A 12,488-nucleotide genomic window follows, 5' to 3' on the forward strand; every position below is an offset into this window, starting at 1 on the left:
TTTCTCTTATCACATAACGTTTAATATCAGTAAGACTTACTTTAACTCAGATTAATACAATCCTATCAAACCTTCCTAATAATTCACAAATACTTAATAGCAATTTTGTCAAATGTGTGAAACATCAAGTAACGAAATAGCCTTATGGTTATTTGTTTGTCAAATGGTAAAATTCAACTAAGCGGTGATTGCATTGTTAATGAAAATTGAATAAATAAAGATGAAGATTGAAGGATTGGATTATGATCTGTAAATTGGATTGAATTGAAATCAAAATGAGTTAGGATAAATTAAATTGAGCTAAATTGAATCAGATCAAATTTAGGCTAGTTTGAAATGAGCTGAATTGAAATGCATCAATTTAATTGAATTAAATTTTAAATTAATGCAAATAGAATTGAATTGAACTAAAATAATCAAATCGATTGAGCAAAAAATTACAATTTGCTCTGCTTTTTTTCTCTTTCTCTTTTTCTTTTTAAAAGCATGACCTAAATGAATTAGTTGTATATTTCAAGAACTTCATTTATTTAATAGTAATAGTAATAGCAAGAGACGTGAGTATTATGCTTATTTAGCTATAGAAATATTATACTTAACTATAAATTCAATTTCAATTTCCAATAAATTTAATTTCCTATAGTGATTGACACCATTTATATTAATGTTGTGTGTTTTTTTTGGATAATGAACATCATACTTCTCATATTAATTAATTGTTATATGATGCTAAAAAATGCTAAGCTTAAATTTATAACTGTTCAAAGGTACTATGGATAAGTGATAAAAATATTAGTTACAAATAATATTAGTAAATACTTTACTCAGTCTTTCCAGGCCTTTATATGACATTGATTTGATCAAATACCTCGCGAGCATATACAATCAATGATCAGTGGAAAAGAAGGCAGAATACAGAAGAAATATATTGGATTTATTTTTTTCTTCTGCATGTAAAATAACAGTGAAGGTAGAGGATTGGTAGAGGTTAGAGGTCACATCGATATATCCCTTTCATTCATAAAGTTTTGTCGTTCATTATTGGTATTCAAAAAAAAAAAAAAGAAGTTTCATATCTAAGGTGTTCACAATATGATTGATCAGCTGATTGTTTATATGACAATATTTGTGATAGCAATTAATAGTTTTCCTGGCGATGGTTGGATGCGACCGATGGAGAAAGACATAAATCCCAGTAAGTATTTTTGATAATAAATCGCAGTAAGTACTTTTGGTATTTTTCTTTTCATCAATAGTATTAGTATTAATTATTTTCGAGAATGATTTTTCAGTTAGATCAACTGTATCTGAAAGTTTATTACTGAAAAGAAGTGATAAATGAATGAGAGATATTCGAAGGATTGGAAAGATTTCTAAAAAAAAATAAGACAAATGAAATTGATGATTAGTTGATAATTTATCTGAGCTGTTTCCTATCCGATCTAACTAGTTCTGGTTGAGGTTAAAGGTTGTCAATTTTTCCAGATTGCTGGAAATGTGAACCATCACCTGAAGAGCTAGATGAATGTGATAAAAATTTACTAACTAATGGAAGGAAATGCGGTATACTTCAGTCAAGATTCGTTGAACGTGGTAATCATTGTATTGTTGAGATATTGAATTGTCATTCAAAAATTAGTAATGTATATCAGAGTGAAGCAAGCTTTATTGTTGCTCGTGGCCGTTTAATTGATTCAACAGATAATAATAATACGTAAGCCATTTGAAATTTATTAGCAACAACTAAAAGATTAATAGAAGAAAATTTTAGATTGAAAATTTTGATCATTTAAAAATGATACATAATATATCAGATATCAGATAATTATCAGTTTTTCATTTTACAGTGATATGTGAATCTTTTTTTCTTAGTTAGTGATAATATGATATTATCATTAAGTAAGAAAATCGTTATCATTAGATAATGATAATGATTAATTATAGCTCATTGCGTTACTTTCCATTGAATAATCCAGTGGAAATGAGAGAAGTAATAATAACATGTACTCTAAATGGTATATGGCAAGCAGTATTATCAAATACTGATAATCAAGTAGAGGTGTACGAAGTGCAATGTATCACATCCGATCATCAAACAATGAATCATATCGCTGCGCACAATAATGAAATTTATCGTTGACATTGATAAAATAAGAGAAGATAATTCGTATTCTTTCATTTCAATTAATTAACAAATTAAAATAGTACTATCATTGCATTTCTTAAAAAATAAGCTTTTAGATAATTTGTCACATTAACCCTAAATAGTATAAATCCTAAAATTTAAGCTTCAGTTAAATAGAATAAATGTATTCTCTCTATTGCAACAAACGATAGATGTATTGAATTATAACAAAATTTTCCACATGAATAAGTGTAGATTTTGTACATGAAAAACTAGACATTCTTCTAAATAAAACTCTAAATCATTTTTTTTCTTTTTCTTTCTTTTTTTTTGGAGCAAAATTTATAAGACTTGGCTTATTGGGGGGAAATAGGATAATGCGTTCTATATTATATGAATCGATGATAACAAAAATGGAAAACTACGAATTCAACTGCAAATTTCTTTTTTTTTTTTTTTTCACTTTTTATTACATATATGAAATATTTAAATGTTAGATAGATTATTTAAATATAAGAATGATTTTGAGATTAAATGCTATTACCTTTTCCCCATTTCTGTTTAAAGTCAAAGCCGAAATAACTGCGTGTTTAGTATTATTCTTAAACTAGCCAAAAATGAGAGGAAAAATAGGAAAGCAAAATTTTTGAGAAGAAACATTCAACAGACCATTAATTATTATGAAATGGTAATAATTTTTGTCAAAAATTTTTATCATTTCGTTTAGTGCCGAGAATGTTGTTGCGTTTTATTTCTTTTCAAAAAATTTAATTTATAAATTTGGTGAAAGTATTTTAAAATATTCGTGCGTCCAACACTTTTTATTAATGAAAATTAATTTTAGCACTTTTCCACAACACTATTGAATATCGAATTTTATGTATTATAATTTAAGGATGAATTATAATTTAAGTTATTGGAATTCGTAATTTACAATATTTAAATAAAAATTAATGAACATTTAATTTCGACGCCTAATCCAATATCCATATAATCGTTCATTTTATTTTCATTTATATATTCAAATGTTTGAAACTGATTTATTAGTTATAATCGATTCACTGATAGAGCATTTAAAATTATATTTAATTTTTTTTGACTTGAATGTTGTTTATACTGCGAAGCAAGAAATATTGTAAATTTCTTGCCATAGCAAAAATTTCATATTATTTCTTACAATTTTCATTTCTTTGTAATATTTATTATTCATTATAACAATACTTTCTATTAAAATAAATATTAAAAATGCTTTCTGTTAAAATTATCCCGCTTACCTTTATTATTTGCTTTAATTCCAAAACTTTTGAGTAATAAATTTGTAAGTTTTGTTGCATAAAACGTTTCCAATAAAATTTTACTTAATTTAACTGGAAATTGATGCAAAAATTAATTTGTCATATTATGACTGATGAAATTATTATAAGTGATAATTCTGATGCTTTTTGATATATTTTAAATTTGGATGATTTGATAAACAAATAGTCAAATAATACCTGAATAAGCCAAATAACCATTAATCTATTTTTGATCTGTTTCAATTAAAATATGAAAATCGACAAAATGTCTACTATACAAACTTACAATATGATATAGGAATTGATAAGTGATAAGGGCGAATATAAATAAGGCTTGCATTAATAATAATGAATACAAAAATTTTGTATGTTTTTGCAGGTGGAGGTAATTATTAAAAATGCTTTCTAGTGAGAGTAATTTTTTTGAAATTTTAATTCAATGTTTTGCTTTGTTTTTTTTTTTTTTTTTTTTAAAGGATATTTTATGATCCGATGGAATAATTTTATTTATTTTTTTGATTGTACTGAAATTATGTTATCCTGAACAGAAATGCATAACAACATTAATGATTTTTGCTCAAATTTTGAAAAAAAAAAAAAATTAACAAATTTTAATTTAATCAGAACAAGCTTATTTATTCTTACAACAATTGCTACACTGTGCTGATTTTGTTTCTGCAGTTATGAAATGAACATGTGAATTGATTAAATCTTCCGGTTTCTCATCTGCATATTCCGTATGAGTCCTGAAATGATATGAGAAGAATCAATTCATTACATTTAACACTTTTTGTTTTCACGAAAAAAAAAAGTTTAAGACACAGATTTGTTTGAACTAATTATTATTATTATTTATCAACAAGTGAAAAGTTATGCAATATAATATCAATAAATTAAATTTCAGTGAAAAAAAAAAAAAAAAAAAACTCTCTATTTCAAAGATTGCTATAAGAATTTCAATATTTCTATTGTTTAATATATTTCTATGTAATTTCTTTTAATATTTCTATTACAAATATTAATTTGCAAAAATTTAAAATTTTAAACTATATGAAATTAATGAAATTCTTCATGCAGAATGGAAGCAATATGATTTTTTTATTTCTTAAATCCAATCATTTTATTAACTAATCAATAATTATATTATCTACTTCATATACATTTCTACTATAAATCTACCTGAGATGTGATCGAATACCTCGTTGAGAATAACCTTTATAACCACAAATTTGACAAAGATAAGCTTGAATTGCAGCATGATTTACCCGAATATGTTGAGCTAATTGACTAGCACTTACTGGTAAAAAGTCACATTGTTGACAGTGATATGCTATCTAAAATAATCTAATTATTATCAGTACAACTGATAGATAAAAAACAAAAATAAACATTGATAAATATGATAAAATTAGAAAAAATGAAGCATAAGTTACTTTTTTTTGTGGTTCTCGAAATGGCGCTATTTGATTAGCATTGTTGTGACAATAATATTTCTTATGTCCATTTAATGTTATTTCACTGCTAAATGATACACCACAATCACATCGATATTTCTTATCTGATTCAGATGGTATTAATTTACCCTGCAATTTTTACTTTTATTTTTTATAGGTAACCAAAAAGAGAGAGAGAAAGAGAGAGAGAGAGAGAGAGAGAAAAAAAAGGTATAAAACTTACATTTGTAGAATTATCTTCCTCAGTGCTATCACAATTACTGCTACTACTATGAGCATTTTGTTGAAATTGTTTAATTCGTACAGTTAAATCTAAAGGTTTTAATTCGCTCGACGATTTGCGCCTTTTTCTTATACCATTTGATAATGTTTCTTTCCTTAATACTATTACAAATATATTTTGCATTATTAAATTGATAACTAAACAAGGATAAATAATAAAACTATTTGAAAATTATCACTATTACATAATATTTAATCAATGTGATAAATTGATTATTTTTGTATCACATTAATAATATCACAAATATAATCATTTCATAATTAATTCTTTGAATTATTTCATACTTTTATTAGTATCACTTTGTAAATTTGTTAACATTTTAATGCAATTAATAATTGCATTTATTTAATTGTCGAAGAGATATGTCCAGTAAATGACCAAAATGAATTGACCATAATAAAATATTCAAGATGATACTATATTAAGCACAAGTGTTTTCTTTTTTCTTTTTTTTTTGGAGAGAAATAGATGAAAGGAATACATTGAACTTATTTATTTATTTTTTTATTATATTTAAAAAAAAAATAATTAATATATTATTTTTTAATGTATATTTTGACGCATACCTTTTCTTATAATTTTTGGGGAAAAAAGTATTAGATGTTGATGCAGAACTGTAAGTATTTCGTGGGTAGGACTGTTGTTGCATGGTGGTGACATTTAGGTGACATCGTGTCTCACCAAAACAAATTTGATTTGGAATTGTAATATTACGAGCCATGAATTCATCGATAAACAAACATGGTTTAAGAATATTTTGGGCATGAGGATGTATAGCTACCGGAATTAACACCTGTGGGTAACCCAATACCTGTAATAGTTTTTATTTAGTAATTAAATTAAATCTTCTATTACTCATAGTAACTCTGCTGAGCTATTTATTCAAAATAATTGATTTTAATATTCATCACAAAAACATCAAAATAAAACTCTCTTTCTCTCTCTCTCCTCCTCTCTCATTTCCTTTAATGATGAAATTAAAATAATAATCAAAATTTTTTTAAAAAAAAAAAATTATCTTAAAATAGTAAGCTCTTAAAGCAGTAATGAAATGTAAAAAAATAAATTGGCAAATTTACATTTTTTTTTTTCTGACATAATTCAGCTTTTCAGATTGCATATGCCCATAATTGAAAAATATTTAATTAATCATTTTAGAGACGATTATTCATTCATCTTTCTGCTTTAAATTAATCATTTCAATTTTATTAAATCTGCTTGAGATGCTTAATTAATTCTTTATAATTAAAATATTATTTGCAATGCAGTTTGCTGATGATAATTTCAATTAAATTATTCCATTCATACAACTATTTCGTCTAATTTACTGTTAATATCATTTTTATGATTTTATCAGAAATATTCAAGCAGTGTGATTATTTTAATGAAATGCAAAATTTTATTCATTTGCTGTATTTCTGTTCAGAAATTTTCACAAATTTCTTTTAACTTCAACTGATTCCTCTTATCTTATCAAAGTTATAACTCATTCATTTCACTTAAAAAGAAGTTATTACTATTAGTAATTAGTAATAAGTCATTCAATGCAAAACCATTCTGACTAATCAATAGTACGACAGTTGCGCTCTCTCAGGTCCATCATTTTTTAATTTGCATTAACTGTAAAAACATTTCATCTAAGTTCATCTATACTTTAGATTATTGTTAATTGAAAATGATAAACTGTTTGGTGCTGTTCCGTTCTTCCGGATAGAAACATATGTGTGTGTAGGAAGAATTTAAAAAAAAGAATGTTCCGCATGCAATAACTTTTTTTTGAAATGTTAAATAACACTTATGAAGTTGATTGAGGTTAGCAATCAAATCAAGAGCTAAAAATTGAAAAGCAAAATAAAAAGAAAAGCAAAATTATTAATTACAAGAAATATTTTAAGGAAAATAAGTTAAACAGAAAGAGATGAAATGATTGAATGTATTTAAGTATTACGTCTACTATAAATAATCAATTATTGATAATTAAACCTGAACACTGTTAACGGAATGGTTATGGAATGCAACAGGAAGATATAATGTATGCATTGGATTGATCCATTGATCGGTAAACATTTCTTTTCGATAAGTATCGAATGATAAATTGTTACTATCAATGGAAGTTGATAAGGATGATGTTGAAGATGCTAGAAAGAAAATTGTTTGAATAAAAATAAAATTTCAAGAAAAAATTTTATTCTAAAAAGCATAATTATCAATTTCTGAGTTTATTGAAAAGGTAATTACCTGTAGATGGTGATAATCGCTGGATTGAATCAGTATTCTGCTTTTGCAAATATTGTTCACATTTTAATAAACATGCACTATCACACTCTTCTTCACCGTTTTTTCGATCCTAAAATGTAAAATTAAAAAAAAAAAAAGCAGTAAAATTAAAATACTATTCAAAAACTTTTTAATTTATAAAATATTTGTAGCAAATGTGATAGTGAGAAATCATTATTAATGATTGTGTGCTGATTTCATTCAACATCCTTTTTCTTTTCTTTTTCGATTAAAATAATTTCAATTTGTTCGAAGTTTTCATTGTTATGTTTAGTAGATAGATAGGTAATGTTTCCGTTTTATAAAATACAATTTGATAAAATTAAAAATGAAAAATATTTAATGATTGAGAGAACATTGTCTATCAAAAAATGACCTTCAAAGATTTATATGCTGTTGTATCGTTAAAGATTGCGGATTGTCGCATGTCATTGATTTTCTTTTTTGTGTAATTTAATTTACAAAAAATTTAGTTCAAAGGAAATGATTTCTAAATTGGTTGATGTTAGGAATGAAATTAATCTGCCATAATTGTAATATGATATTTTTAAAAATTGAAATAAAGAATTAAAAATATTCAAAAATATAAATTTAAAAAAAAAAAAGTGTTTTATTTTTTTTATTCGATAATATATAAAATAGCATAAATGCATAAATATAAGCTATTACTTACTTCTTTCAGTATTATTGTATCATTACTGATCGTTTCATTATCAGTGATTGTATTATTATCATAATCCGGAATAGATGTTACGGTATCCATACCGATATTAGAATGACGAGATGGAGTACATTGTTTCCGTCGTGATTTTCTCGTATCATTTATATCACACATTTCTTTTTTTTTTTTTTAACAAGCAATTTGATGATAATCTTATTGCTCCAAATAATTTAAACTTTTTTTTTTTTTTCTGTCACCTGAATTATTCAAAACCTGAATTGAATAATTTATTAAAACATATCCCATGCTTATTCATTAATTACATTTACCTTTGTCTCTGTGTGTACGTATACTTAGTTGCATGTGTTACTTAGCTATCAAAGATTAGCTTAATGATAAGATATAAATCAATTGTAAACATATCAGTACAAGAATGAAAGGAAAATATTTGAATAAAATAAAATAAAAAAGAAAGAAATACTTACTTATAAATTTGAGGTATACTTTGAACAATAATAGCGATAAGTAATGAAAAGTGTAATAATGTCAAAAATGATTAATAATAACAATACCAATACCAATAATAGTAATAATAGCTAAGCCTGAGAGTTGCACTCATTATGGTAGAATGGAATAAAAATTGTTTTTATGTTGGTTTCATAAACATAGATAAGAAGAAATGATGAGAGGAAGTGTTACTTAAATGGAAGAAAATTGAGAGATAGAAATGAGGGAAAAAAAAAAGGAGAAGGAAAAGGAAAAGGAAAAATGATTGAAAAGAAGCGATAAGCAAAAAGGCATCTTTCCTCTCATCAGCTAACATTTATTTGAAATTCCATAAAAATAAAAGCAAGCAAACGGGACTAAACTGGATGGATGGATCCAAAGGAAGAAAAGAGGAACAGAAAAGCATCAGCACAAAATTCATCTCTCTCTCTCCCTCTCTCCCTCTCTCTCTCTCTTATTAATCTAATGCAAAGGAAAAGCTAAGTCATACTCTCTTATCTGATTAAAATCACATCCGCTATTCCTTATCTTTACTAAGCTATCATATCAATTCAATCTCTCATATCATCCTTTATTCATCTTCTCTTTTCTGCATTTATCATTCATTCATTCTCGACAACATTCTCGACAATACTCTTTTGCTCAATATAATGTCAAATTCTAATTTAATGTTCTCATTTATCATAATAATCTATGGTTTTAATTAAGCCATAGTGGGATAATTTTACAGATAATGGAACCACTGCTATATATACATACATATTTCATTGAAAGAAATAAATCTTAAAATATTTCATTCAAAATAAAACAAACTAAAAGTTTTTTTTTTTTTCTAGCAATTATCAACTTATCAAAAAAAAAAAAATAGTTTATTTCTTGCAGAATTGCAAAAAATAAATGTTCCAAGCATCAAATCATTCAACTGTTAGTGATAACACTATTGTTGTTTACAAAAAAAAGAAAAGGAAAATGATTAGGTAAAAAAATACCTGGAAAATCTATTTTTATATTCCCTTATTTATTCTAAGATATCAATTTGTGATAATCTTAGTGATATTCAGGAATAATCCATAATACCAATTAAAATAGATCTTTGATCTCTTTCAAAAATACATATCTATATCTTAGAATTATCATTTATTGATTGAATTATCAATAGGATTCAGTAAAATATTTATGCTTTATCACCTTTAAATCGAATCTCATTTTAATTCATATTTAATGACAACTGATAAATAACATTTTTGATATTTGTCCCAGTAAATAAATAAATAAAATAAACTAATAAGATAGAAATAAAAAAAGAGGAAGAAAAAAATACGAAAGAGAGAGGGAGAGAGAGGGAGAGAGAGAGGGAGAGAGAGAGGGAGAGAGAGAGGGAGAGAGAAAGGGAGAGAGAAATGATATGTAAAATAAAAAGTACTAATACTAGAAATGGTTGGCAAAGGAAAGGCACATTGTGATACATCGAAATTTATTGACAATATGTATTTTGTCCTGATATTGGTGGTTGTAATGGTGATGAGATGATTGTTGTCGACTTGTTTGTTTGATATGTTATCAGTAAACCACATCTTTCAAAGATATCAATCTTCTTTTTTTTTTTTTTTTTTAAAACAAAGATGTCTGAGAGATATAATTTGAAGAAAAAATAGAAAAGTAATATTATTATAATATTATTTTATCATATCTCTAATTTATAATTCTATTAATTAACATTAAATAATTTATCTCATACATATATTAAATGATAATTTTTTTTTTTTTTTCAATATTAATAAAATGAATTAAATAAGAAATTCAATTTTGTAATGTTCATACATTGTTGTGTTACTAAAAAAAAAAAAAAATACTAAAACATTTTATAGCATCGCTGTAATAAAATTGTATTTCATGCGTTTATGGTTTTCTTTTTCTTTTTTCTTTTTTAGCAGAAATAAATTTCTTTGTCTATCATATGACATTTTATAATCATTTATTCATTTTATTTTTTATCACAAGAAAAAAAAATTTTTTTTTTTTCGTCATCACTGACATTAAATAATTAAATATGGAATGAAAATTTGAAAAAGAAAATTAACAATTAAAAATGAACATGGATAGATTATTATATCTTCTAATCTATACAATATTTCAACTTAAAGAAACCTAAAAATTATTATTATTACAGATAACATTTAAAATTATAAATATTATTTCCTTTTAATTTATTCCTAAATGAAATTTTTCAATGCAATGAATGAAAAGAAAACTTTCAGTCAAATAAGTAAGCAAAAAAGTTGATTTAATCTATTAATCGCAGTCATTAATTTATCAAAGTTATAATATTACTATTTTTTTTGTTCTTTTCAAGAAAATATCATTGTTGTAACTTTATATTAATAGTTAAAAAAATTTTTTTTAAAAATATCTAAATATCTTTATAATATTAAAATAAATTAATTTAATTCAATACTGTTATGACAGAGTAATATTTACGTAATAAGTGAAAGTCAATTGCTTACGCTTACTTTTTAAGCGTCCGTTTACCTAATTAAGTCTTTTATTTCTCCGCAAATAATTACTTCAACTATGATATATAATTATAAGCATACATACACATACACATACACATACATACACACACATACATACACGAAATGTACACTGCATGGTAGTGATATTACTCAATTTTAGACCAATTACTGATTCATTTGTTGTTGTGGGCACTTTTTGCATGAAGCAATTCAATTTCATTTAATCTCCTGGACAGGTAACCTAGGTGACAAGAGACAATTATCAGCAAGAATACACCCAACCACACACATACACACATACACACACACACATACACATACAGACACATATATATATATGTACAGATTCACCACTTATATTAATATATTCAGATGGATTTAAAGAGCATAGCAGCGGCGGAAATGACTGCTCCATAAAAGGCGAAAGCTGATTTTAGTAAGTTATATTTTTTTTTTTTTTAAGTATAACTTTGAGTTTGTCTTTTGAATTTCAAATCTTTGAATTAGATTCATTAGCTTTTGTAAATTGAATGATGGAATGTGCTTATGAATAAGATTTAAATAATTTGATAAATTTGATAAATAATGCTTGAAAGTATGAATCTGAAGATATGTTAGATATAATTGTAGTTATGCTAGAAGATCATATGATTCTTAATTGATAGGGTTTAATTAATATCTTTTCGCATATTTTACACCGAGATTTCTCATTCATTCATTCATCATTTCTAATCATTATGAGAAAATTGATTATCATTACTACAATTTATTTCATTCTATTTCTCATGAAAAGAAAAAAAAGGGGAACCAAAGAATTAATTAGAATAAAATGATTCTTTCTTAGACTTATAATATATTGTGAATATTTGATTTTCAAAGAATTTTAAACATTTTAATTTTATCGTTCTAACTTTACACTTAGAACAATAATTTATCATTCCACTCTATCTTCTTCCTCCATTCATATTATTTTGCAGAGAAAATTCTCAGTTTAAGAAAAATTTTAATGCAAATCGATTTTTCTATGCTTCACAAGAAAAGTGCAAAAAGTCAGAAGCAAAAGTTTTAATTTTTCTGATATGAAATTAGGTAAATCACTGAAATATATTACATTAATTTTTAGCCTACCTTTTGCTTTCTTCCTTTCTAAAATGATTAGATATATTATCATCACTGATTAGACAATCCCTTATTCTAAGGTCAAAGTTCCTCCAAACTTTTTCCCTCCTTGTAAAGAGCAAAAATTTCATTCCGTCTATCTAATGAGACGTAACCATACGTCAACTATCATATTTTCATAGTAGGACAAATTTTGGGCTGCATGAAGTTTAACTGTCTAGAATAGACGTTTGCTTGAGTGGAAGGTAAGC

At 25.1% G+C, this 12,488-nt stretch overlaps 2 protein-coding genes across 2 annotated transcripts; one reads left to right on the forward strand and one right to left on the reverse strand.

Moving 5' to 3' along the window:
- Positions 1 to 1,092: 1,092 nt before the first annotated feature.
- Bm10738 (Uncharacterized protein) lies at positions 1,093 to 2,140 on the forward strand (the record flags this gene model as incomplete). The annotated part of the gene is made up of 3 exons (XM_001897144.2): positions 1,093 to 1,195; positions 1,486 to 1,714; positions 1,945 to 2,140. The coding sequence occupies 3 exons, from the start codon at positions 1,093 to 1,095 to the stop codon at positions 2,138 to 2,140; spliced, it is 528 nt and encodes a 175-aa protein (XP_001897179.2).
- Positions 2,141 to 4,051: 1,911 nt separating this feature from the next.
- Bm3479 (Zinc finger, C2H2 type family protein) lies at positions 4,052 to 8,269 on the reverse strand (the record flags this gene model as incomplete). Its single annotated transcript, XM_043076461.1, has 8 exons — positions 4,052 to 4,166; positions 4,600 to 4,754; positions 4,854 to 5,003; positions 5,098 to 5,251; positions 5,724 to 5,968; positions 7,141 to 7,295; positions 7,396 to 7,504; positions 8,108 to 8,269. The coding sequence occupies 8 exons, from the start codon at positions 8,267 to 8,269 to the stop codon at positions 4,052 to 4,054; spliced, it is 1,245 nt and encodes a 414-aa protein (XP_042932395.1).
- Between the last annotated feature and the right edge of the window lie 4,219 nt (positions 8,270 to 12,488).

The sequence above is a fragment of the Brugia malayi genome (assembly GCF_000002995.4).
Source record: "Brugia malayi strain FR3 genome assembly, contig: Bm_v4_Chr1_scaffold_001, whole genome shotgun sequence".
Taxonomy (NCBI): Eukaryota; Metazoa; Nematoda; class Chromadorea; order Rhabditida; family Onchocercidae; genus Brugia; species Brugia malayi.